This window comes from Carassius auratus, chromosome 11, assembly GCF_003368295.1.
Source record: "Carassius auratus strain Wakin chromosome 11, ASM336829v1, whole genome shotgun sequence".
NCBI lineage: Eukaryota > Metazoa > Chordata > Actinopteri > Cypriniformes > Cyprinidae > Carassius > Carassius auratus.
This window is the reverse complement of record NC_039253.1, coordinates 14,195,138-14,223,016: the sequence shown is the minus strand read 5'-3', so window position 1 is coordinate 14,223,016 and position 27,879 is coordinate 14,195,138. Positions and strand designations below refer to the sequence as shown.

The 27,879-nt window shown below is 36.7% G+C and overlaps 2 protein-coding genes across 6 annotated transcripts in view; both read right to left on the bottom strand.

Annotated features, from left to right (window-relative positions):
* The window catches only part of LOC113111103 (eukaryotic translation initiation factor 4 gamma 3-like), a 41,356-nt gene extending 36,055 nt beyond the window's left edge, over nucleotides 1-5,301 (bottom strand). For all 3 annotated transcript variants that reach the window (XM_026275568.1, XM_026275569.1, XM_026275570.1), the window contains exon 1: nucleotides 4,656-5,301. In XM_026275568.1, the coding sequence (XP_026131353.1) occupies nucleotides 4,656-4,819 (164 nt within the window). In that variant the 5' untranslated portion in view covers nucleotides 4,820-5,301. The remainder of the gene's footprint in view (nucleotides 1-4,655) is intronic.
* A 1,544-nt stretch (nucleotides 5,302-6,845) lies between these two features.
* LOC113111102 (endothelin-converting enzyme 1-like) lies at nucleotides 6,846-26,908 on the bottom strand. Of its 3 annotated transcripts, none has more exons than XM_026275567.1 (19): nucleotides 26,818-26,908; nucleotides 21,211-21,297; nucleotides 18,721-18,859; nucleotides 17,308-17,520; nucleotides 17,027-17,151; nucleotides 16,738-16,884; nucleotides 16,454-16,519; nucleotides 16,191-16,379; nucleotides 15,183-15,325; nucleotides 14,965-15,079; nucleotides 11,818-11,928; nucleotides 11,634-11,732; nucleotides 11,300-11,377; nucleotides 11,089-11,192; nucleotides 10,690-10,800; nucleotides 10,538-10,605; nucleotides 10,048-10,238; nucleotides 9,444-9,539; nucleotides 8,225-8,401 (listed from the first exon to the last, which is right to left on the bottom strand). In XM_026275567.1, exons 2-19 carry the CDS (start codon nucleotides 21,295-21,297, stop codon nucleotides 8,225-8,227), a joined length of 2,259 nt encoding a protein of 752 aa, XP_026131352.1. In that variant the 5' UTR covers nucleotides 26,818-26,908. The 3 variants fall into 3 exon arrangements, with proteins under 3 accessions (XP_026131349.1, XP_026131352.1, XP_026131351.1); XM_026275566.1 differs by lacking the exon at nucleotides 26,818-26,908 and adding an exon at nucleotides 26,332-26,491; XM_026275564.1 differs by lacking the exon at nucleotides 26,818-26,908 and having other exon boundaries at nucleotides 6,846-8,401; nucleotides 21,211-21,996.
* Nucleotides 26,909-27,879: the final 971 nt, after the last annotated feature.

Here is a 27,879-nt window from a genome sequence, read left to right as displayed (position 1 = left end):
ATGACAAAACTTAAAGATTATATTATCCAGCATGATTTTAGAGCATTTTCTCTGATTAATGCCAGAATTTTGCTTATTTGATTAGTAAGACTACATTTTAAATAGATCTGGGGAATCAAAAATAAAGATTTTTCGAATATTGTTTTTTTAAATGATGTTGATTCGATATCGATTTTCAAAAGCTGAGAATCAAACTTTTCCAGTATTTATTTCAACACACATTTAAAACAAGATCTGATTAAAAGGGGTCATATGATGCTTTTTAAAAGATCATTATTTTGTGTATTTGGTGTTATAGAATATGTTGACATGCTTCAGTGTTCAAAAAACACATTATTGTCCAAATACTGTACATTATTGTAGGTCCTCTATGCCCGCTTCTCTCAAACGCAACGTTTTCTTTCAGAAGTCCCTCCTTCTTCTAACAAGAGCAGTCTGCTCTGATTGGCCAACTAACCAAGTGGTTATTGATTGGCCGAACACCGCAAGCACTCGTCGGAAATGTAATCCACCTTTCCATAATCGCGAGCTTCAACTTTCAAAATAAATGGAAAGACGGTTAATAATGTCCTCAATTTTACTATCAGTTCAAGCCTGAAAGGGGAACAGAGTCGCGTGATAGACACCGTGATGAAGCTTGTTTGTGTTTCCAGAACACAAGACACGGATGTTTAAGACAGCTGACTCTAGTGTGTGACCATCTCTCTCACTCGCACGCAGGCACAAACATACAGATGCGATGCGCAAAACTCCGCATTTGAACAATCAATTGCAAATACTTAAACTTATAACAAATCATACTTAAAGTAGCTAATTCAGAATCGCCAGATTGTCAAAGCAAAGTCAGAATAACCTCCTGTCCTAGGTTCACGAAACGGTCATCCATAAAATGCATTGCTGTTCTGTTGCAAGTAATCTTAAAGATTCCTAAATGCAACTACTTTCGGAAGGCCAGTGCTTTTGCTTTCACCTAGATCTACACACAGCATCTCCCTGACATGACTGCTTCAACATTAACTGTGGTTACGGAAACCATGCCTTCTTTCTTTGCATGAACATTTGGGCGGCATTACGCAAATATTTCCAAATAGTGACGTAGACATGTGGGGGCATTTTAGAACAAGCCGTTTTAGGGGGCGTGGCACATTTGATAAAGAATATCTCTTTTGATTTGAGACTTTAGTTTTTCCAACTTTACAGAACTTATTTACGCACCAAGAGCTTTTAACACTTCAAAGAGAAAGGCAAATTTTAAAATCGCATAATATGACCCCTTTAACGTGAATCTTATCATTACTCTTCCCCACTCACCCTTTTTTTTTTTACCTTGCGCAATGTTACAACTAAAAGCCTGTCATTCATTCAGCGCTTATCATAGTGGAGATATTGTTGATGAGAACCAAGAACAAAGCCATATGCGTGATAGGCAATGCTCAGGTGAAATGCTTTAGGAATACAATAAATCTGCAGAAGCATTTGATATGGCGCAATGATTTCCGCAAACAGTGAATGAAAGGCAGATGGCACGGAGCACTGTTTTACTAATGTACATGCATACTCAATCTCGGACAACGCTCACAGTGTCTTCTCACTATATGATAATTTTGAATATAATCTCCAGCTGCTCTGGGAGTCACTTCATTAGCATTTTACCGTTTCAATTTGAGAAAACCACCGTCATATCACATACACAATAGCTGCAAGTTCTTCATGGCAACCCATCAAAATAAAAGTTTAGTTTAACGCTAAGAAACGTCAAAATATATTACTATTTAGCAGTTTTAAGACTCAATGCTACTTTTGCTAATAAACATTAATAAATCTTTATTTTTAAAGGAATAATCACATTCGTTTCTTTTTTAATTTTAACCATTAACCTCTGTTGTGCAGCACTTTGTTTGACAAAAAAAGAGTTTAATTTTCATTTGATTAGGATAAATTAAATTAATTTTTTATTCCTTTATCTGATTATCAGAAAAATTAAGAAGAACATTTTATAGTCCCCTGTTATTGTTTAAAAAAAGTTTACAAATATACCATATAAAAACGAATAGGTTTAAAATACAGGACGGTGGTTCTTAATATATTTTTATTAATTCACCAATTGTAAACTGATGTTTACTGTTAATTTTTTTTAAATATCAATAGAATTTGTATTAAAAATTTATTCACTGAATGTAATGGAAACAAATTGTTCAAATTGAATCGGGACATCTGAATCGATATACAACCCTAATTTTAAACATTTCAACTTCTATTTTATCGAACTTATTTGTTTTTAAAATTAATTATAATTTCGAAAACTTTATTCTCAGGTTTAAATTTGATTGTTGTCTCAAGACTTTTGGACCCCACTGCAAGTCTTTACCATTAAATGATTAAGGCACATGAAAAAGAGCCAAAGGAGTCACTATGCCACATTATGCTGCTGAGGAAGACCTAAATCAGTGTCAAACCAGTGCATGCAAAAGACAAACAAATGATGACATCCTGAGCAGTGCACATCCAGAGTTACAAAAATAATCAAAGATAGATATAGTGAGTGAAGAGTGGTAGATTTCCCTATTGATTGATTGATATGCTAAGAAAACAGGATGTCACCCGTGCTTTGAATGAGGCATTCAATTTTCAGAAAACAAATAGTCTGAGGAGTATAAAGTTTCATTTTCACTCTACTAAAAACTGCCGGATTTGACAGATGTGCATTTGTTAATTTCAAACAGTGACAGTTGTTAATTTCAAAATAACAAAAACTGTTGAATAATATATACGTGTTTGGCAGAATACATAAAGTCATACAGGTGTAATGACATAAGGCTGAGTAAACAATGACAGAATGTTAATTTTTGGGTGAACTCTCTCTTAAAGCTGCGGTAGGTAACTTTTGACGCTCTAGCGGTTAATAAACAGAACTGCCTGCGTCTTGCAGAAGAACATTGTAGCCGGAGCTACTTCTCTCTGTTTATGTCTATGAAGAATCACAAAGGTACTGGGTTACTCTGCCGCGGTACCCCCGAAGCAATCTAAAATAGTCCGAATATAAACACTTATTATAGGTGTAGCCTAGTGATTCAAGACAAGGTAAAAACACAGTTTGGAAAATGGATTCATGGTGTACTCGCTTATTATATACATTTTTCTATATTTTGAACACAAACAAAGTTACGGACCGCAGCTCTGATTGGTTGTTTTTTACCGGGAGCGCATGACTTTCTGCAAATGGCAATAGGACCACTGGGAGGAGCCAGAGGAGCTTGATTTTTTCACAGATTATCTGTCTCATATTCTACTGTCAGGACATAATGACAGGTTTAATAAATATGTAAAAAATATTTTTTGACAAAAGTTACATACTGCAGCTTTAAACCTGTTTGAAAACCTTCATTATTTGTGCATTTCTGTTTGGGCTACACTTAGTTGCGCAAAAACGCCACACTTCACCTTTTATGTACCACAGCAAATCATGGCTCAGACTTGCAGAATGACAAAAATTGTCAAAGAGCTCAAGAGGGTGGCCCAGATTTGCAGTATGCCTATTGCTCAATAACTTAACTTGACTGTGTCTAAACAGCCTTTACTTGACTGATTACCTCACGTCAAATCATGCATTGATTCCTATCATACATTTAGCCTGACCCACACTAATGAGCAATGCTTTCAATATGTGAGGTGATTCTATTTCAAAAGCAGACTAGAATGACGTAGCATCATATTATTTTGTATGAAAAATGTCTTAAAAGGTGATGACAGCAAATCAGCTTCAAATACAAGCAGTTATATCCAAATATTGTACTCATTTCTAGACATATTTAATGTATGAATGGCTTAGGCTAGATAATAAGATCAGCATGTGTAAACAATATAACGCTAAACTTTCTCTAAACTAACCTCTTTTCTGAGCAATTATTTGCAACTAGTTTTAACCAGCTCGTCCGTAAGTTATAGTAGCACGCACATATGTGAACTCAATGTCCCTCAAGTTCACACAGGTGCTCTAACATAACCACAGGTGTAGCGGTTTGCCTGTTGGATGGATAAACAGACAAAAAAAATCTCATAAACTCACACTCAAGATGGATCATATCTCTAGAAAATAATATTTTATGAACTTGCAGTTGAGCGTATTTGGCTCAAGCCAACATGTAGCAATTCATACCACCAGTGCAATGTCCTATTTTTGCCCTAGCAACCAGAAACAACACCCAAGCAACTGTATAAATGCCATTCATGGGTCTTTCAAAGGCCATATCTCACAAGTTCCTTAGAAAAAGCCTTTGATCATAAACCTACGAAATGCAGCAGGTAACTAATACAAACATGCACAGATTGTAAGTGATCTGAAACTGTAACAGACCCTGAGCACAGAGCTGGGATTGTGGAGTTCTATTAACAAAGCAAATACAAAGAGGACCAGCAAACAACAACAGACACTAAAGAATCCCTTTGATGTAATCAATGCACACCCCCTTACCACCCTGGTCACGTTTTTTATATTAATATTAGTAGTAATAGTAATGCCATCTTATATTAGTACGTTCATTTCATTATCATAATCAGGTAAACATGCAAGGTGATGTGATCACAAAGCAAGATCCCCATTCGTTTCCCCATTGATCTGTGCTGTGGGACACAAGGGGCTTTGTTATGAAGGATACTGGGTAGGCTGCACGGCTGACGGCGGAGGAGCGCTCTGGGCTCCCGGTGGTAACGACACGGAGGTCAGCGCTGCGCGGAGTTGCGTTGGCGGTGCCGGTCCGGTTACGTGTCCACTAACAGCGACGGCGGCCGGTTTCGGGACCACTTTCGGTGGCAAACTCATTGCAGAAATTTAAACCAAAACAAACAATACGCAGCTGAAAACGATCGCACGTTCCAACAATATCTGGCCGTTTCTTCTCTTTACGAAGGCCGGAACGTGTGTATAACCTTATGCCATGGATTTCATTCAGATCTGGCTGTTAGTACCAAAAATGTCATTTTATCTTTGAAGTCGGCGGCTGTAGCTGCTCTATGCATGGGGACGGTAGGGGGTTTGTATCCCCCTCCAGCCACCCTGGATCTCTCCGGTCGAATTGTTCTTCTCCGCCTCCTCAGATGACCGTCTCGCGGTTTGTTTGCTCCGGTTTGCGTAGTAGCATCACATCAGCGAGTCGCATTATATGAATTTCTCATAAAGATGGGAGACTTCGTTCAACATGGCGTTGTTGCGGCTGCTTCCAGCAGTCCGGCTGGACGGACGGCTCGGTAAACCTCGGGTGAGTTCGGCGATGCTCGGGTTCACCTTACGCCACTTCGTATTGATGAGAAGTCCGACACACTTCCAGGAATCGGTTCTTTCGAACAGCTCTCTTTAAAGATGCGGTTCGTAAAATGATTCAGTGGCTATTTAACGTCGTGACATACTAGACACCTCACGTCGTCCCTGACAGAGAGCTTAAAAGTTTATTTGAGCTTTTACACCCGATTTTATTCTTTAATATTTTTTATATTCTTGTATATTATTATTATTATTATTATTAATAAGAACGGAAATGCACCGTGCATTTACACAGTACAGTAATTGGACCTTGGACATGTGGCCACCATAGGTGGAAAAAAACGAATTCTTCCCTCATGCAATCCATCTCATGTTCACTTGACAATAAACGTTGAACACAAAACACATTTATTTAACACACATATTTATTTACATTTAAAATGTGTACCTAACATACCCGTAAATACTAAATTGTCTATTATCTATATTGTGCTTTTGATATTTTGCACATTGTTGTATATTTGTATATTTAAATTTAAATTATCTCGTCTCGTCACTGTCATTCTTTGGCACTGTGGGGCTTCTGTCAAAAAAAAAAAAATTATGTGTAAACATACCTGGCAATAAATTCTGATTCTGTTTTTTTTTTAAGTATGGTTTGTTAGGATCGGACAATATTTGGCTGAGATACAACTGTTTGAATATCTGGAATCTGAAAGTATATCTACATTTTGAGAAAATCGCCTTTAAAGTTGTTCAATTGAAGTTCTTAAAAATGCAGATGACTAAACCAAAAATAAAGTTTTATATATTTACAGTAGGAAATTTACAAAATATTGGCTATTATGGAACATCTTAACTTACCCTAATGATTCTTGGCATAAACAAATCGATAATTTTGACGCATTCAATGTATTGTTGGCTACTGCTACAAATATAGGCTACCTGTGCTCTTGATGGTTTTGTGGTCCAAGGTCAAATATCTAGAATGAAAAACAAATATGCAACTATTTGTTTGTAAAAAACAACATTATTTTTATTTATTATGTAGGCATGTTGCTAAAACTGTGAAACCGTCAAGCCATAAACATATTTCCAGTATGTTTTATCTGTTATTTCAGTTCTTAAGAGTCGGTGAGTTGTTGACTCGAGAATCACGATTCAGTTCGATCTGTGATCGAATCGTTCAGGCCGGTTTTGTGAACCGGTTCATTGACAAGATCCAAAAAGAACGATTCGTTTACACATCGCAATATGCCAGTGAAAGTGACGTCATAAAGGCAGTCGCCACATGCCTGCACTGTTTCACACAATGAATGGCATCTCCGTTACATTCCAAGCCATTCATAATCAGTGTAAGAAACGAACGAGTCATAATACACAATGTATTACGACTAAATATAAAACTGCAGTTTCACCTTTTCAAAAGCTGTCGCGCCCAAATGTTGGTTGCAGTAGAAATATTACTTCAAATGTTACTCGCGTTTGAGAAAGGCTCAAATAAAATAGAATATATATACGTTTGCCTATGTTGTGAAGTATGTATTTTTGGGGTTAGATGGTAGGAGCATAATAAATAATAAGAACATTAGCTTGCTTTTTTATTTGGTATTTCTGATGCCATTAATATATGTGAATGTGGCGACATCTGTCGGTTATATTTCCAGGAGACGGAGAGAAATTATAAACCACAAAATAACTTTTGAATCAATAGATCAATGAAAATTACACCGATCAGTTAATGAATTACAATTAGCGATTTAAAAATTAACTCTTGTGCTGTGCTGAAAAAATTATACATATTTTAACATTCCCAGTCAAAAATGACCAGCTTTTTAATATTGCTCGTAAATTTGTCATGTTTTTTTTTACAACTTGCTTTCACTTAGCACAGGGTTTATATTTCTTTTTGGAACTGACTTATCATCGGCCTCAGTGTTCTGCACATCAGTTTTTGAATGAAAAAAAAAAACAAACAAACATTATTTGTGGATAAACGTGGGTAATATTAATGTGACAGATGAATAAGATCTCAGTCAAGGAGGCTGAGAAATAAAAAAAATACCTACATGAAAAAACCTGAAAAACCTGTGATAATAGAAAGAAAATGTTGATAAAACGATTTAATTCAATATTTGGCAATGTAATAGCATTATGAGAAATTTACACACAATTTATTTTGTAGGCCGGCCATTTTTGACTGAGAATACCAAACGTTTAACAAGGTGGCATTAACATTAATAGTTTATTAATGTTAACAAATGAAACCTTATTGTGAATTGTTACCTATAATTCCTATTTATTTTGAGGGAAGAAGGACAGTTGGAATCAGTGTGTAATAAAAAGGCAATTTGCATAGTTTTAAAGGCACTTTCTACATATTCAATACTATACCTATTTTTCTTTTGAAATTAAGTGACATTGTGAGATTGATTAAAATCAAATTGTTTGCCTGAGTTCAAGTTCATATTGTACAGGCAAATTCAACAAATAAGATATGATGGAACAGTCTTATAAAACTTCTCAATCTATGTATTAAAGTTATCTTACAATGTTGCACAATGTGTTGTGCAAGAATTTGCAAACATCACAGACAAAATGTCCCACCAACAATGTAATACAGAGAACATAAATATCATTTCCAATTAGAAAAATAAAAGCATTTTCTCAAAAGGCACATATTCAAAGAAAACATTTGCAGAAAGGAGAAGTCCTTCTCTCGTTATATTTAACCATTAACTTCCAGTGTTTTGAATGTTTGTAAGAACACAACTCCATTATATAGACTTCCTTGGAGTCCCTATTTACACCATTTCCCCAATAAGAGGCAAGTGAGAGCTGGAAAATATGTAGTCCACTATAAATTCACCAGCTTTTTGGCAGTCTAGATTAGGCAACCTGAGATGGATGTTTGGGATTTTTGAGCGATAAGAGCTCCAGGTTCGGCCCCCCATGTAAGAGTCCCTGTCACCACAGCTCACACTTCCGTTTGGGGTTCATGGGTGAGTCTGCCTTGCAGCCAAAGTGTGTAGAGAACTCATGGGAATTGGAGATGGTCCCAATGACCCGGAAACGTGACGGACTGTGGGGGTCAGTAATAACGCCCTCATGAGAGCTTTCAGGTGTCCGAACTGAGCACCAAACCTACAAAAAAAAAAAAAAAAAAAAGGGTTTCGTTAGACGACAATAGAACAAAACTAGATTATTACATTTTCCAAGAAGTGGTGAGTGGTGCTTGTCTGTGCAAAAGTCATTACCCTGATTCTGTGGTTTTGTGGGAATTAGTAGTTTTCATTTGTTTTCTTTTTAATTTTTTCTAGTTTCAGAATTTTTTTGTTTTAGTATTTTAGAGCTGGAAAGGTTATTGACTGGTATCAGTTAAAAATGTTTAACGCTGGTAAATTTCTTAGTACAGTTTAGTTATTGCCATCTCGTTGCATTTCTTTTAACACGGGTAGATTTGTAAAGGTTTGAAGTATTATAATATACACAATATAAATAAATGAATACTTTTTTCTTTCTTTATAGATAGTTTAAGTAATGAAATAGCATTTTAGTTTAAATATAATAAAACATTTTCCAGTTATGTTTTGCTATTTATCTTTTTTTTTTTTTGCAGTTAAGTCAGTGCAATCGAAATGTATTTTTGCTATACAGTGTATCAAAAAATTAAATTATATTTTAAAGAATGTATACAAAAGTTTTAGCCCCCCCCACCCAAGCTTTTTATTAATTTGTTATACAGATAACAGTCTAGTTATTTCAATCTAGTTGCAATTTTATCTTTATCACAGGTCTGAAATATTATAACACACAATGTATCAAAAACTACAATTAAAGATTTTAGAATTTTTTTTCTTTTAGATAGTTTAAGTCATTAAAATGTATTTTAGTTTGAAAGTATTTTCGAGTATTTGATGTTTTCATTAATAAAACTCACTCTTAAGTCAAAATGAAAATCTGGTTCCTATAGTAGGGGTACCAATTTTACAATATATCGGGATTTATATTATTGCAATATTATTCTTTTCCAAGTAATATCATAAACACACCTGTCTTCAACAATCCACATCCAAAGTTAATAATAAAATCAATACTGATTCTCGCCTCAGCAAACAGACAAATAACTGGTGACCAGTTAAATCCTTTAAAACAAGTCAAAAACAAGTGTAACATTGGCACAAACCTGAGCAAATCCCACAAAAAACAGCTGATGATTGGTCATTCCCAGGGCAGGCAGAGTGGCCTCCTCACCATTCTTCTCGATCCAGTTTATATAAGCCTGCAAAGCAAGTGTGAAAACATTAGTCCGGTAATAATTCTGCATGCTACAGCGCTCGCTGGGATCCTAAATCAACAGAACCCTTGTGTCAATGGTTATTTTCCTCTCCATCAGAGAGGTTAACACAAGGTCTTCTCCGGCCATATGCTTCGCGCATCTGCTCTGTAACCTATGACTTTTCAACCAACGGAAAGAATCCGAGCCACTGGAGGTAGAGCGGCCCATTCCGAGCCACCTGTTGCACTGCGAGGCTTTCCAGCGAGATGGGATCACGACGGCCCCAAAGCGATCAAAGCCGCCAATGAGTAAAATATCGAGATCGTTATGGCTTTCGTATCAGATTCTCACACGTCATTCGCCGTAGCTGTTTTCATGTTATGGAAAGTAACCACTGGTGTCTCATCTCTTTATAACTCGCTGATGAGAGAAACAATTCTGTTGATTGAATTAGATGCATTTAAATTCTAATTCCAGCCAAGTCTTGTTCCACAACAGGATCTTCACAAACCTTATAAGCTGCCCTTAGGCCTCCGTTGTCCGCGATATTTTCTCCCAAAGTGTGTTTCCCGTTTAAAGGTTCTTTATTTATACTGTAGTTGCTGTACTGCTCCACCATGCACTGGGTCTGCTGTTTAAAAGCCTCCACTGAAGAATTTTGCCACCACTGACGCAAATTCCCTTCCTTATCATACTCTCTTCCTGTAGGACATATTTAAAACAGTTTTAAAACACATATATATATAAACACTGGTAAATGTTCACATACACAGTTTTCAAATACACAATACAAGCTGATGTGTTAATTAACATATTCATATTGTTACAAATGATAAAGGATAAATTATTAAAGTATTAAAATATAAAGGTAAATTAATTATTGAATCAGTGGCAGTGTGGGACAAATGTGATTTTTTTTTTTTTTTACAGCAGCTGAATAAATCTTACATAACATTCTAAAATAATATAGAGTAATAATTTAGAGAGAAGTACTTTGTTACCTTGATCGTCAAAGGCATGGGTGAGCTCATGCCCCATAACCACACCTATACCACCGAAATTCATTGCTCTAGAAAACAACAAAGACACAATATGATGAGCTCAGTGATATAACACTATTTCAGGACAGGTTTTGTTAGTGGGAGCCTCTTACTTTGGCCACGCATGGTTGTAAAATGGAGCCTGGAGAATGCCTGCCGGAAGTACCATCTCATTCTTTGTGGGGTTGTAGTAGGCATTAACTGTAGGTGGAGTCATACTCCATCTGTACACAGACAGGAGAACTCTGATCACTGGTGTACACGTGAACTGATATTGGGGGAGTTTGAAAGAAGTACGTTCTTTCATCATTTATTCACCCTCAGACCTGTATGACTTTCTGTATGACACTTTGGAAAATGACTCTGGGTCTGACGTGCTTTTGTGTTCTTTTGTATTCCACAGAAAAACTAAGTCAAACAGGTTTGGAGTGACATGAGGGTGGGTGAGTAAATGACAGTGACTACAACACAAAACAAAAATCATCTTGTGCGTGAGCTGAGCTGATACTCACTGATCTCTGTTGGGGACTTTTCTCAGCTGGTTAGCAGTCACTCGTGCAGAGAAGTTGTAATAATTCATGACGTTTTGAAAGTAAAGATCTGAAACAACATCAAACTGAAATACAGTTTAGATGCAAGATGTCAGTACGGGCTCTCTGCAACATCAAACCACATTATTTTCCATGAACCAAAAGCAAACTAATTAAGAAAATGTATACATACGTCATTAAACACCTTGTCCAGCTCTTTGGGGTTCATAATAAACTTTGGATAACCAACCATGTTGTATAATGCATCTGCCTAGACAAGAATTAGAAAATGAACACTTCATTACTTTAACACCAGGTGGCATTAAAGAGCATAAAGAAGCAGAAAACCTTTATATATTTCTCCTGCTTAATGGGATCTCTTTTTTGCCAGTTTTTAAATAAACAACAATAAAGCTAATACAAATTAGGACAAGTCTGAGATTTTAGCAAGGTGTTGATTTCAGCAAGATCCATCCCTGCAGGCGACAGCGGTGAAGAACATCTTGTGGGATTGTGTTGGTTCTCACCTTTTCTTTGGCTGCTTTTTTTGTCTCGGGATCCATCCAGCTGACAGTCTTCAGGCTGTCTTCAAAGGCCCATTTGATCTCGGAAACCATATCTTCAACCTGACAAACATATCAGTTGAGAATATAGTGTATAGGCCCGGAGGAAAAGACGGGGATGGTGTGCAAAACATCACAAGACACTCACAAAAGCTTTGCTGTCTTCGGAAAAAGTAGCTTTGACGAAGAGCGCCCCGAGAGCAAAGCCCAGAGCGCTATCCGTGTCGCTGGCGCAAAGTTTCCAGCGTGGCATGCAGCTCTGGAAAACACAAAGCTGATATATTAACAACAAACATCCTCATTTGCACCCAAGTCTAATTAAGGTGACATTTCGCAAACAATTTACAGGTCTGAACTTCGGCAGTCTAGTTTCCATCTGTACACCACATGAATTATTAGCGCTTGAGGAAATGATCACAAATAACTTTTTAAACGCATACATTTGCCAGTAAAATCCTAAACCGAAGGGTTTTTCCCTCTTTATCAGCCAAACAAGACATTTCATTGTTCTCTTGAAGGCTGCTTGAATATGACGCCCAGAGACGGGCAGCAACAGGACTCGTCACCCATTCCACTTCCCATCTCAGAAACTGAGGCGCTACAGATAAGAGCTAATAGCTCCTAATGCAAGACCATGACGATAAAACAAAGAGAGTCATTCATTGAAAATGAAAATTCTGTCATCACTTACGGTACTCACATTTATTAAACCTGACTTTTAACTTTTGAACAGTAGTGTAAATATTTTCAACGCAAGACCACAAAAAGAAACGAGATGTTCTGTTTTCTATGCAGTGGAAGTCAATGGTGGCTCTCTCTCTCTCTCTCTCTTTCTCTCTCTAGTCTTCCAAATTCATATTATAGTAATTTTAAAGAGACAGTATACCCAAAAAAGAAAATCCTGTCATAATTCTTCTTTTGTGTTATGTAGAAGAAAGTAAGTCATACAGGTCTGGAATGAATAGAGTAAATAAATGATGACAAAAGATGCGAAGAGAAAGCAGAGTCAACGTTCTGCTTAACATTTATGTTCCTCAGAAGAAAGTTATACAGATTTTGAACAACATGAGGGTGTTTAAATGTTTCATTCTTGGACTATCACTTTCAATGCAATAATAAACCACAATAACATACCAAACTATGCTGAAGGTGACCGTCGTTAAGGTTTCCTCTCTCTATCTCTTATCATTACCCATCACACATACACACATGGTCCAAGGCTCTTTGGTTTGTTATTTCAGCCTGACCCCAGCGGAAAGTGAGGTCGGGGCGACAGGATCTCCTCCTGATAAGGGTCTGAATAACCTGGCTCCCTGCAGAACAACACACTCCCCCTCCATACACACCAACACTAACACCCCTTCATCTGAATGAAGTCAAAGAGAGGGAGGAGGAGAAGAAAGAAGATGAAGGCAACAAATTGCACTGACCATTTTAACAACTGGGTCATTTTGTTTTCACATAAAATGATTTCTGCACCAAATGATTCTCGTAAGAGGTAGAATCAGTTTAGATTAGTAGTTCACCTCTAAAAATTGAAACCATTTAGTCATCATCATTTATTTAGCCCAAATATTTCTAATCCTGTATTATCTTTTAGACACAAAATCCACAATATTCCAGCGCTTGGATTCCAAGTCAAACCTGACATAGATGACATAAGATTTTTTTTTAACTGAACAGCTTCATAATAAGGAAGACTTTGAAGATAGTACACAAGTCATATGGAGCACTTATAAGATACTTTTATGGCACTTTTTGTAACTTGGCAGTATTACTCTGCATAAAGTCAAAAGTCAATTTATCAAAGAAACAGGTTAAACACATACACACATATACATATTAGGGCCGGGACTTTAATGCGTTAATTGAGATTAATCAATTACACAAAAAATAACGCGTTAACTAAGATTAATTAATTACAGAAAAAAACTTATTTTTGCACCGCGGAACGTTTCTCACTGGATTTGTTTCGGCGGACCGATTATACTGGAGTACCAACTAGCGTTCGCACATCACCGCAGCACATGATCGAGCCTCAAGTATCACCTCAACGCAAAACATATAGCAGCTAGCGTGGACTTTACACTTTATGTTGAACTATATATTATTTTGTTGGTGCAACAGTTTATGTTGAACTCTTTATTGTTTTGGCCAAGGTTATTGAGAGTTGGACTTAGTATGTTATGGCCTCTGAAGCAACAGAGAGATGTTTTCTAATAGTCAGTGTTTCCAATGTTCTGAATGTAATTGACAGTATTGTGTTTTACTTAAAAAACTCTTTACAGAAGGTTCCAGCACCTATAAGCTACCTGAATTTCTGAAATGTACTATTTCTAAATGTTTTCTAAATATGCTATTGCTACACTTCATTGCAAAAATTGCACTGGTCTGCTAGACTTGGTTGAACAAAAATAAAAAATATTTTGTTGCTTAAGCTTATGTATTCAGTCATTATTTAATGGTATACTATAAATTCATGTGAAAAAAAAATTACTTCTCACTGTTCTCAGGTCAAATATTTATATGCGATTAAAATGCGATTAATTTCGATTAATTAATTACAAAGCCTCTAATTAATTAGATTAATTTTTTTAATCGAGTCCCGGCCCTTATACACACACAAATATATATATATATATGTGTGTGTGTGTGTGTGTGTGTGTGTGTGCCGGGTCGCCTTCTGTGTGATTGCAACCACGTCCCGGGATTAATTCCGGCACTGAACCCAGGTTGAGGACCTAGTAACAAAAGCCAGATCTAATGGCGTGTCAAAGTGATGACGCACGTTACCGCACGACTCTTTTACCGGCTGTTTTGAACGAAGATCAATGTTCGCGACGAAAAAATATGTGCAAACTGTAATGAAGTACAGATCAGTTAGTTCCTCAATTTCCACACTGACGCTGAGATCGATTACTAGCTTCAGTGAAAGTATAACGTGCCTAACGTTTTCGACTCGTACATTACACGTCACGGCCTGATGTCACGTGTCGTTACGGGATCTTTACGGGTTGTGTGTGAAAGCACGCACATATCCCGGGTAATCACTGGCAGTGTGAAAGTGCAAAATCTAGTGACCCGGTAACAATTGCCAGAACACTTTACCCGTGTATTTGCCGGAATGGCAGTGTGAAAGGGGCTAGATACAGATAGATAGATAGACGAGGGAGGGGGTGAGCTAGTTCTTTGACTGTGCAAATTTTATGTTGCCAATAAAGACTAAAAATATGACTCGTTCAGCAGCAGCAGAGCCTTGGACTGACAGACAGCAGCTTTGATCTTCATTTCTCACCTTCTTGGTGCCATACATGACTTCAAGGAAGCGCTGCTCTGCATCTTGGAACCTCTGGTCTAAGATGGACACCATTTTCCGCACCACTTTCATGATCATGTAGTTATTCAAAATGCTGGGGAAGACACATTAGCTTTGATCTTAGCTAACAGACAATACAGGTCAGTAACATAGACTGGCCTAAAAAACCAACACAATTCTAGCTAAGGTTGGCTTACCTCTTGTTGGTGTTGCTGATGAGTTCTGAGACTCTCTGGAGGTATTCTGTAGCATACACAACCACGGGTTCAGAGTCATTTAGAGCAACAGGGGCGAACACTGCAGAGAGGAAAGGCATCCAATCTACTGCAGGAGCCAATGTCTACAGCACAGACACAAACACATGACTGAAATCTCACATTAAATGCAACATAACAGTTACTGAGAGAATGCTTTTTATGCATCCAGCAAAGAAAACATAACTGCATGATCTGACAGCTGTATTCACTTTTAACTAAATCACAATATAGGAGATCTATCTCTCATTGAAGCATTTAAACATTTAAGTTAGTGCTTCTCAACTGGTTTTGTTTGAAGCCCCAGTCGGAGTCTGTATGATTTTAATTTAAAAAAAAAAAGGAATTAATACTTCATTCAGCCATGATGCATTAAACTGATCAAAAATGACAGCAAATACTTTAAATAACAGCATATTAGAATCATTTCTGAATGATGTGACACTGAAGACTGGAGTTATAACTGAAATTCCTGAAAATTCAGCTTTGCAATCACAGGAATAGATTACATTTAAGAATAAATTACAATAAAAAAACTTGCAATAATACTTCAGAAAATTACAGTTTTTACTGTATTTTTAATCAAACAAATACAGCATTGCTTGTTTTAAGACATGAAAAAAAATCTTATGAATGGTAGTATAGATTAAACAGAAAAACTTCAAAACTGACAATAATTTTTCTGTACAAAACATTTGTAGTTGGCACAAATGTTTATCCATTGTCAAGCAATCCGCCCATGTTAATATCTAAATAATTTGCAAGTGTTTAACCAAGTGCCCAAGTACAGTTGGATCTACTATTGCTGATTGTCTTATTTTGCCATAACTATGATTTTCCATTAATTGCATTTCGCATTTCTATCCATGTAACAATTTTTGGGTCATGACCAACCAGTGTAGAATCATAGATTTCAATCCAACAGTAGCACAGTAAGCAGGCAGTACTCACAGCTAACTCTTTGGCTTGAATTTTATGGTAAATTGTCATCTCGTCACGTCGCTCTTCCTGAGGGACCGTGATGTTTGCCAGGGCCGTTTCAAAGTCTATGATCTCCTGCATCATCTTCTGAGAGGTCTCCTCTGAGCCGCCCAAAAGCATTCCAAGCTCCACCAAGAAGTTCAAGTATGCTTTCAAATACTGACAAAAGAATAAGAACACAAGCTTTAGACCACAGCAGAACATTTGCCACGTTCATAAACAACACATTTTACCTTTTCATTGGCTGTCTTATTGAGATAGTATTCCCTAGAGGGAAGTCCCAATCCTGACTGATCCACCTGTGGAAGAAGAGGAATCAGAGCATCAGCTGCGTTTCCATTATCACTCAACCAGCTAAGCTACAGTGACATGCAAGATATAAAAGACTGTTAAAATATATTCTGACAGCCATCATAAAACAAAATATGATATCTAAAACAGTGCAGCAGAGGTTCCCCTAGACATTTAAGAATTGATGTTATTGTGATCAAAATAATACAACTATAAGTGTTCCCACCTGGATGATGTTGCTGTTGGAGCTTTTGGAGTCTGTGCTGACAAAAACAGTGAAAAAGGGGGAGGTCCGGAAGTTGGCTGACACTGTCCTTAAAACCTCCTGGAAGTTATCTTTCTCCCACGGGCCTTTCAAGCCCCAACCTCCTGTCTAGAAAAACAATCTTCCATTATCAAGAATTATATCCCAGAATAAGAGTAAAAGCAGGTTTTCATTAGAGCCAATATATTAAGAACAGATCTTTGGAGTTTCCTGTTGTTAAATAAGGGTTTGTGCGTGCATCTCAGGTCACCTGATTGATGAGATCCTGAAGTGGTTTTGCTCCGAGTGCTTCAATTTTAATCTCGTTCATACAAGCCTGGTAATACCACTGGGCTTTTTGTTCTGCTTTGCTCAGGCTCTTCATGCTGGTATTCTCTGAATTTGACAAATGAAGAAAAGTTCAATCACAATTTACTGAATGGGTAACACATGAAAAATATACGTAAAAAAGATTCTATATATTAAATAAGTTAACAAAACAAAATTTTTATTATAAATAATTGAGAATGTTAAATAATTATACATTTTTACCTAATAAGTTCTTCATGACAGCCATGTTGTGTTCCCACAGGTTGCTGAAAGGACCCCAGCGGGACTTGCCTTCAGGTAATGGGTTTTTCCTCATCCATCCCCCGCATGCAAAGTTGTAGAAATCCTGGCAGGGGTCCACTGATCGATCAAGAGCCCCCAAGACCGTACTCGCAACACTTACACAAGGCTCTGACAGGCACATTCCCGGATGTGCTGTTAAAACAATAGATGTATATAAAAATACTGCTGCATCCATTACACTACATGCTTTTAGATCACATATAACTGCCAAAACAAATAAGAAAGTCTTCTCGATGTCTTTTTCACTCAGCGTAATTTACACTATAGGGTAATCATAAATGGGATTTTGGTGCACTGTACCTCATACTGCATTCAAGCTGCACCTCATAAATATGCTCTGAACCTCTCTTTGAGGAAGATCCCGGGACATGAACCCATCTGGAACTATTCACTTATCAAGGGTTCATGCCAAAATCTGGTTTCTGAGAAAATAACTGTATTTTTTTTTTTTCAAAATCCAGATCAAATGAAGTGACCACAGAGAGTCTCTCACAGTGACCCGTGGAGAGCCATCGATTAAACCCAAGAGAATGTGTTTCCTCTTCATTGAATACTAATGGTCAAAAAATATCTAGGTGATAGGTGAGCTGTTAAGGCAAATATTTGTTGCTGCATAACAACATTAGTCATTTGAGCCACCTGTATCCTTATCTTCGAAAATATATTCTCAGACATGTTAAGAAAACCTAATTTACAGGCACGCATGTCTTTGTGTTCATTTTGGCCTGGAGCCTTTGAGGTTAGGCATGATTCCCCTGATTGAGGCCATGCGAGTATTATATTTAATATTGGAAATAATTGGGGTTAAAGGACACTGTTTTTATTCAGCTTGTGGATGCAGAGAGAATGCAGCTACAATAGATTCACTGTAAGCTCTTCTAAAAAAAACATTTGGCCCAAAAGATGTATCCATAGCTCCTAATCTGAAGAGATAAGGCCAAGAAATTAGAGGCCTCAGGGAGGCTAAGGAAACTGGAGGTAAACAGTCTGACACAAAGTCGTTGTTCTTTCATACAGCGATTTGTCACGGTTGAGCAACACTGGATGGCTGAATAGCAGGAAGTGGCATTCAGTTCACTCTGCAATAACTTTGAGCTGCAATAAAAGTGAGTAAAAGGACGTCCAGAGCATATACAGTCTTAACTTATGTACTATGATAAATATAACAGGAAGGACTATGAGAAAATCCTGAGAAAATTTAATTCAGAAATTCAAACTTAAACTTGAAACCTCAAAGAAGGCAGGTTAGTAAAAAAGTATTTTTTTTTCCCCAAATAATAAATGTTATATGTTATGTTACGCATCTATGTAATATTTGCACCATAAACTCACATTTTTTATAGTGCAGACCCAAAGTCATGATGCAAATGAAGAGAGCCACAGACAGAGCGCACACGACGACCACTAGCTTCCTCTCAACGTGGGTCTTCTCTGCCCAGCACCGGAGTCCCAGACCACGCTGGAGCCTCACCTGATAATCACATTATGAGAAGATAAGGGTTATCACAAAATAAGGGTTAAGACTGAAATCAATATCCCTGCAGATGAGCAATGTACCATAGATGACGCAAATGACACTGAAGCGTACTCCAAAGGCAAAGAACTGGCCTTTGAGGCTATAAGGTTTATTTTGTGTTTTCTTAATAAGAGTGATATCTTTGACATTTTGTATAACACTGTGCAGGTTTTATATTATATTGCATGGGAAAATGATACATGATCGTGTCCAACAACAATATGAAACTTTGGTGGGAGCCAACACTATTGTCTTTCTGCTCCAGTTTTTACATGTCAAATTCCCACTTCAAATGAAGAATGAAAGGATGATCCCAAATAATAATAATAATTTAAAAAAAAAAAAGATTTTTGATACTTCATTTCATTTAACAAAACTATGAGCTTAACATTTCTGTTTGTTACTGTAAGCACAATTGTTTTCTTTGGTAATCGACAGCATATCGCAAATGCAGTCTACAGAAATGAACTGGTATTGAATATATGGGCATCAAATTAACTATTACATCCTTAGAAAAGATGATTACACAAAACAACACAGTAATAAACTTCCTACTTTCTAGGAAAGGCTCTCTTCTAGGTAACACTGGCAATGCTCAAGTCTGTTCTGCCAAACACGTTGCTATTCAAACCTAACCGCTGTAAAAAGAAAATTCTAAATGAGATACCTCCTATGCAAATAGCTCCCATGCAGAATTTTCTGGACCATCAAATGATATCCACATACACATTCAAAATTTTGGGGTCAGTAAGATTTTTTTTTTTTAAGTTGCTCACCAAGGCTGCATTCATTTGTTCAAAAACTACAGAAAAAAAGCAGTGGACTATTATCGTGAAAACTACTTTTTTTCTCTACTGTAATATATGTTAAAATTAAAATGCAATTCATTCCTGTGATAAATGTATTACCATTACTGCAGTCTTGTCACATGATACTTCAGATATCTTACTTGGTTCTTAAGAAACATTTATTACTATCCCTGCACTATTATTCTAAATCTTGAAAACTGCAGTATTGCTTAATATTTTTGTGGAAACTGTGGTAAATTGAAAATAACATTTATTTGAAATATAAATCTTTTGTAAATCCCTTTGCTGTCACTTTTATTTAATTTAATGAATTACAAAAACTCTTACTAACCACAAACTTTTAATAATTGTGTATATATACACAGTATGTCCCTATGATAACAGCGGCCTCCTTTCTTTGTATTTTTCTTTTAGACACTTGATCCCTAAATGAAACTGAGAACTCAGTTGAAATGAGAACTCCATAAAAACTCCAAACAAAGTCTGAGCTTGAAACTTTTTCCTCAGATTGATTCTTTTTTGGTCTAGATTTTGTAATAAGGCTTGTGGATTTCGTAACTGATCAGCTCTTCACAGAAGAGGTGCATGAGAAACTAAGTAAGTCATCTCATCAGAACATATCTGAACATCTTGGTTGCCTTCGAAATGAACAAGATAAATATTCAGTAATAATTATTGCAAGGTAAGGCAGAGCAGCTTCATACATTAGTGTTGCAATTTTTTTTAAATGGCATCCAATATACATGAGCTTACTGAATATACATATAGCAGATATTGATGAACAGTCATTTGTGAGCTTTTGATGCAAAACACTGTTGGTTTTATAACCGCAACAGAAAGACAGTCAAAAATGTTGATTCAGGTAAACTAAAATTATGTCATGTGGTAACATCTAAATTAAAGGTAGAGTAGGTGATTTCAAAGATGCTAGCAATAGCAAGCTAGCTTTGAAAGCATAAGATCCTACCTTCTCTACAAATCAATCTTCAAAACCATGCCTCCTCCAAAACACATATTCGACAAATATTCAGCCCGTTTAATTTCCTCAAGTGCAATTTATTATTTCTAAATCTTCATGCACATTATTTTACTTGTGCTTTAAAACTCATTAGGATCTAACAAACAAAAATATCAGCATCTGGTGATACAAAAAATACAGCTAGCATTTGTTTTGACAAATACACAAATTTAAAAAAATCTATTATGTTCTTATCAGATCATAAGTAAACGGAAGTGTCAGGCATATTTACATGACACAAATAGAACAAACACATCTGGGTAAAAAAAAAAAAAAGCTTCAACAGAATGAGGAAAGGGTTAGGCAACATTCAGTAGTGCTAACATACAGCGGATGTATGACAGGAAAACCACGAGGACGTAACCTGAGACACTTTTCTAGTCTTCCACTGAAAAACGATCACTATCTCAATGGATAGTCTTATACGTCAGTACACATACATCAAGTATGATAAAAAATAGCTTAACAAATGAACTCACCTGCATGGTAGAGGTGTGGTAGACCCCATCGGAGTCAGTGTCCAGCAGCTCCTCTTCATCCAGTGTGGCTCGTTTGTATGTTGACATCTGGTATGTTAAATGAAGAACAGATTCCCTCAGTGATTCCATAATTAAACAAAAACTTCTAAAAGTGTTTCAGCAGCTTCTGGGAACCCTGGGAATGTTTGTCCTCCTGAGTTCCATCAGGAGAAGACTGTGAAGCTAGTTTTTTCCCAAGGACTAGAGAAAACTTTCGGCTCAGTGTGTCTTGTGCTGGGTGATCTCTGTGTGAATGGGGTTTCCTCTTCCACCCCCCTTCACTTCATCCCAAGGCAAATTTCCAACCCCCCAACGTCAGCTACACATAGGTAATAAACTCCAAAGCATGGTCAGCTCGATCTTCACAACAAACATGTGTTGGGAGATTTCAAAGCGCTCTCTTTAGTCCAGCCCTCCTAGTTAGGAATCCTAAACAAGGGATTCCTGGGAAGCTTGAACTCCTTCCAGTCTGCGACAATACTAGAATCAGTAAAAAGGCAGGAACTTGTGAAAAACAGGAAGGAGAGAGGACCTGATGAACATACGTGAGGGAGAGTGAGGGTGTGTGAGTATACGGATGTAAGAGAGAGAATGTGTGCATTCCACAATGGGCTTTCATTTAGAACTGGGAGGGAACAGTTAGAGGTGAGTTTCCACCCTCTCATTCCTACCAATAGGACATTACAGGGCAGAGGGCGGGGCTTGTACAAGGCCACTCCCAAAATATGTTCTTCAGTTGCCAGATTAGAATAGCCACAATACAGTACAACAGTCAGTATTGCTAAACAAATATACACATGCATTTTTTTTTAATTAATTTCACATTAATATTTGATACATTTGCAAATGAAGATTTGACAAATCACACACATAAAATATGTTTATATTAATGATATAAACTAATATAAATTATAAAAACATTAATATAGTCATAATAATGAAACTAGTATTTTATATGAAAATATTTTATATATATATTTGAATGTTTGTATATACATTTTTAAATATGCAATAATGTCTTTGCTTCCTCTTCTTCATTACAGTGACATTTTCTCTTTATTTTGAGGCTTTTTGTATTATTAATTTATAAAGATTTCACCAAAAAATGTAATAAAAAGAGAGAGATATTTAGCAGCCCCCAAAATATAATTAGTGTTTTTGTCAAAGTTAAATGTAATTTATTTTTGTCATCTGGCTGCAAGAAAGACAAATTGTCTTGAGTCTTGTCAAAGCCAGGCATCTATCATAAGGCCTCTGTGGCATCTGAACAGCAGACAAATATGTTCACTTTATGCCAAACCCCATCTCAGCCAAGCACGTAAAACACAATTCAGACACGCCAAAATGTTTTAACCACAAAATGACCGGTCCAAACATATTCACACCCAGAGCTGCACAGCTAGCATATTGAATAGAATGCTTTGGCCAGACTCACTTCTCACGACCTCAGAGGGGTAAAGCCCTGTCATTTGATGACCCTGATTGGGCGGGAGAGTAACACATGAGGGTACTGACAGAAAGAGCTGAATTTCTTCCAACTTGGAATGCACAAGTCACTTCGGCATTTACTAAAAATATACTATGAGCCTAATTTATAGTCATTTGGAAAGGATGAGGATAATAATTATTTTATAAGTATGATAATGTTACGTGAAACAATCATTTCTTTTAAACACACACACAGTATCTATACACCCAACAAATAACATATCAAAAAACAATATAAACATACAATAAAAAAATAATTGTGCTATTTTATGGCAAGAAAGAAAAAAAGAGAAATAAAAGAAATGTAACCAATATAAGGTAACAAATTTTGCTTAAGCACAGGACTAATTAGTTTGATTTTTCTTACAATAAAGTTGGTAAAAATGGTTGAGCTGGGTAAAAACAGTCAATGCTAGAATTTTACAGAAATAGAGAGAATAAACTTAAATTATAGATTATATTTTTCTTCCACTTTGTTGTGCAGTGAAAATGATCCACATGATGTCAAGTCCTGGGATTTGTGGATTGTCCCATAAGTTTAATATGGGGAAAATCATGTGGTAACAGGTAAGGAATGGGACACAAATTTATGAAAAGTGGCTCAAATATTTATACACATTCTTCATATTCATAGTAAATGTCCTTACGGTCTTCAGGCATAATTCTACTGAAGCCGGACTCACAGACACTTTCCTGGCAGGTCTGCCCCAGCAGGTGTGCAGTCGAGTAGCTGCCAACACCATGTCAGCAACCGGCAATGACAATGGACTCTTCCCTTTACGTCGCTTTCCAGTGTCATGACTCATTGAAAGTTTGGCTGGAGGCTCAGAGACCTGCCTGTATCCGGTCTAGGGCTTTAGCTTGAGGGCCATCTCAACCATCTGTCTATCCCAGATTGAAGCAAGGCGCAGGTGTACAGCACCAGAGCACTGATTCTATCAATAGTGAGGGTGGATTCATTGCCTCTTTCCCATAGCCTATACCTGCTTTAGTATTTACTAAAAGCTAATCTGGGATCATTTCTAGCGTTTTCCATGCTCATAAAGAAAAAGGAAGTTGGTCCAAGCACAATGTGAAAGACACAGTACAAAATATGCCAACATTCCTAGACCATGTCTCAAATGCTGTCTTTCAGCAAGGCAGTAAACGCCACTGATCCTGTGAACCGACCAATTGTTTGAGGCACGAAAGCATTTCCCTGGTATGACTAAAGCATTTGGTTGCCACTGTGCTAATATGTGAAAGTGAATGCACACTATTTGCGGGTATGTGTGTGTGACAGAGAAAGCACATTTCATTCCACACCTGAGTCAGAGACTCTGTGACTTGGATATGGCCTAATTCCTGTTCACGTGCCACTTTTTAACAAATATTTTTGGTCCAAGTCATTCAATGTCAATCTGAGTATTAAAGATCAGGTTTTGATCTTTATGCAAGGCAGAAGAAGCACCTAAATAAAGAAGCACATTTGATACTTGGTAACTCTGACACATGATCTTCCTGTTTCGTCACGCATTTCTTGAGGGTCATTCCCTGGTGGTAAGAGTAATATTATCATACATCCCCCGTTAATACTTTCAGTAGTTTGGGAGCAAGGGTTTAATTTACATGCTGAGATTACACACAGATCAGACACTAAAAGTGTTTTTTTCACAGCCAAGTTAAGGTTGCTTCATGCCTGCTCAAAATTCAGTCTCCAAAGACATGATGCTGTACAAAAGCCAGACTAAATTATGCCTGCTCTGACCAACTTTAGCCCCCAGTTATACAGTATATAGTTTTGATTGTTGTAAATGCATTTCAGCCACCTCTGAGCAGAAATGTGAGTACACGTAAATATATGATAGGAAATTATGTAAAGCAGGTTAAGAGTTTTTGTTGTCAGCTGAAACTTTGACCTCTTTAACAATACATTTATGTTCACCGTTCTCTGATACTTTAATGACATGCAGGTCAACTTTAAAATATTTCAATCTTAATTTAGTAAGTGTGTTATTTTGATTTACTTGATTGAATTTTTTTTTTTTTTTTTTTTTTTTTTTTATTTATTTTTATAAAGTGGGAGTCAACAAGAAATAAAACTGGTAACCAACATTCTTCAAAGTATCTTCTTCCAGGACATGTTAGGACATGACATGAGGGGTGGCAAACATAGACATAATTTTCATTTTTAGGTAAACTATCTCTTAAGAGTCTGGCGCCAGTTCCCCTATGCTTCTGTCATCTCTATAACTGTTAATAATAAAAATTAAAATCACATAATATAGAAAATGGTTGTAAATCATTAAATCAAAGATCAAATTAAAAATGTAGAAGGGAAGTGGCAAAAATATCAGTTAAAAGTGGTGTTTACCCAGTTAAAAAAGAAGCTAAATTATGCATTTCTGTAAAAAAAAAAAAAATCACTCTGAGCTTTCCCACATCTGGTGATGAAGAGTCAACGTTAAGTCCACAGATATCTCTTAACTAAACAAACCAGTATATCACCCATGAACACGTAAACTGTCATCCAAACAGAAACACTTCAGATGTCTGGGTTTCTACATTTCATAACACATCCTCATCAGAAATAAGAAGATGGAAATCCACAGAGGAGACGACGAACAACAACATGCTGATCTCCTCTCTGGAACATATGACAATGAAGTCTTATGATAAAGACAGAGGTCACAACTTCTCGCGTCAGAGATTCCCCGGCGCAGTCTTCCTCTCTAGGATTACACTAAAGATAAAAACTGAAACAGTCGGACAACTTAAACTCTTGAGGAAATTGTGCAAGACATGCCTTATCATGATGTCAATAAACATTTTGTACTCAGTGTCTGGTTTAGGCCAAAAAGCTTTCTGGAAACCATGCTTGCTGTCACTTGATTAACAGTAAATATATTTAATATAAACACATAAAGGTCTATTATACATAACAAAATAAGCTCCATTTAATAAATAATAAAATACAAATTTATTTGACAAAAAAGTATATACTAAACGCATGTCTATCCTTGATACAAACATTAGCTAAGGCTCAGAAGCATTCTTGGCAATATAAACATTAAGGCTACATAAACATTAAACGTAATATTTCTATTTGAAGCACAAGACTGAAGGAGTCACAAGCCAGCCTATGTTTACAGCCTTGCTGTTGGTCAGCGTCTACAGCTGTGACTTTGTTGCCTTAGTAAAAGACTCTCATGATGAATTCTAGGTAATAAGTAACCTCTGGTCAAACTAATGCAGCACACGAATCTAACTAAATGAGTTCAGTTCACTGATCTATATCAGTGGTTCAGTTCCATTTTCACAGTAACATGGACTGAAATATTAGAACGAATATAAGTGATAACCATAACAAACAGGGAGTGTTTATTTAAGAGCAGTTAAATAAACAGGTTTAAGTTCCACCAGAAGAATTTACGCGAATTTAAGCACGTTGTCTGAAACTACTAATGTAGAGACAGAAATCCGAAACTGTGTACTGATATATTAAATTACAGTTAACGTTATAGCCTACAGCTTTATCTGTAAATTATAGGCTACAACTCACCGTGAGCCATCAATTGCTATTTTGACAAACAAGGAAAAGTTTCGTGTCCTTACCATATGTTTTAGACACTCTCTCTCTCTCTTCTAGGAAGCAGTCCACTTTCCTTTTATAATCTTGATTTTGCAAACTAGTATCCCCTCCTTACTCGATACAACGTGCACACGAGCGAACACAGTTTAACTTGCGAGGAACCCGTCGGAATTATAATAGTAACTTCAGTCAACCAATCATATTCCAAAGCAGTTTCCCACTTTCAACTTCTGACCAATTGTATTTCAACTGTGGGCGGGACGTTGGTGACAGCTCAGTACTGATACAGAAAGAAATTGTATGATTTATGAACTTCGTGTCATAAAGCGCCGCAACTGCATACCCAATATTTTGTTTAAATTATAGCCTAAAAATAGTTTGATTACGACCATGAATTGCTATTGCAGATTATGTTCTCGTTAGAAATTGTGTATTAAAAGTAATTTTAAACAGGTGTTGTTGTTAATAGAACGTGGAAAATTAACAGCTTTAATAGTAGCCTAGCCTACCTTCTTTTAGAGCAGGGGTGTGGAACGTTGATCCTGGAGGGTCACTGTCCTGCAGAGTTTAGCTCCAACTCTGAAAATAATTAAATACATAAGTAAGCTACTTGTATCCCTAAGACCTTGATTATCTTGTTGTTTGATTAGGGGTGGAGCTAAACTCGGCTACAGGATCATTTTTTCCCACCCCTGTTTTAGAGTAGCCTATAGACGGATTCAACTCAGTGATTCGAATCTTTTGAATCGGTTCACTCCAAAGATTCAATGGGTGAAAAATGAACCACTGAATATTCCAAAACATTGAGTCACAAAAAAGTTGAATTTCCCCTCATTAAAACTTAAACCGGTATGTCTAATAGGCTCTATGACGAATGTTACATCTTATTTTTTTCCATCTATGGCAATTTCGATACCTGCACTTTATCAATCTATAAAACAAAACAGCCTAGGATTGGTTCAGTTCGTGATGTGAATAAATCTCATTCACAAAAGGGGGGAAACGGACTGGAGAAAATGTGCCCCTATCGTTCAGTATGGGTTTATTAATGTGATATTTCTGTCAGTGGCAAGCGGTTCAAGACCCGTTCAATGAAGCATTCTTTTAGCAGGTCCAACCAATGAAATGCTCCTTCACGGCTCGGGCTCGAATGCTATGGTTCCCGCAATAATAATATCGTGAATGTCATAAAGCTGCGTGCGCAGTAATTTTGTCACACTGTACAACAATAATTACTGTTTTTGCATTATTGTAAGGGGTAGTTTTATGGTTGAGGTATGGGTAGACGTTAATAAAACACAGTCTAATAGGTAAAATGCCTATTTTATTGTTATAATTTCAGAAATATGAGTATTTTTCAAAAATATGAGTTAAGGCTGCATTGGAATTACACAGAACATTGTATCACTTAAATTATTCATTCACGAAGCAGATGCCAATAGAGATTACTTGGGGGAATGCAGCTTCTACATGCGTTCTTACTTAGCGATTAGTCTACTACAGTCTATTATTAGTAAACATTAATTTTACGCAAAACTTGTCATTCTTCACGTGAAAACATGATGTCATCC

Excerpts from the sequence above, each read along its gene's own strand:
- LOC113111102 (XM_026275564.1), bottom strand. The coding sequence starts at position 21,339 with ATGGAATCACTGAGGGAATCTGTTCTTCATTTAACATACCAGATGTCA. Across the intron at positions 17,152-17,307 it reads TGTCATGAAGAACTTATTAG|AGAATACCAGCATGAAGAGC; the intron begins GTAAAAATGTAT and ends TGTCAAATTCAG. Across the intron at positions 16,885-17,026 it reads TTCAGGATCTCATCAATCAG|ACAGGAGGTTGGGGCTTGAA; the intron begins GTGACCTGAGAT and ends TTGTTTTTCTAG.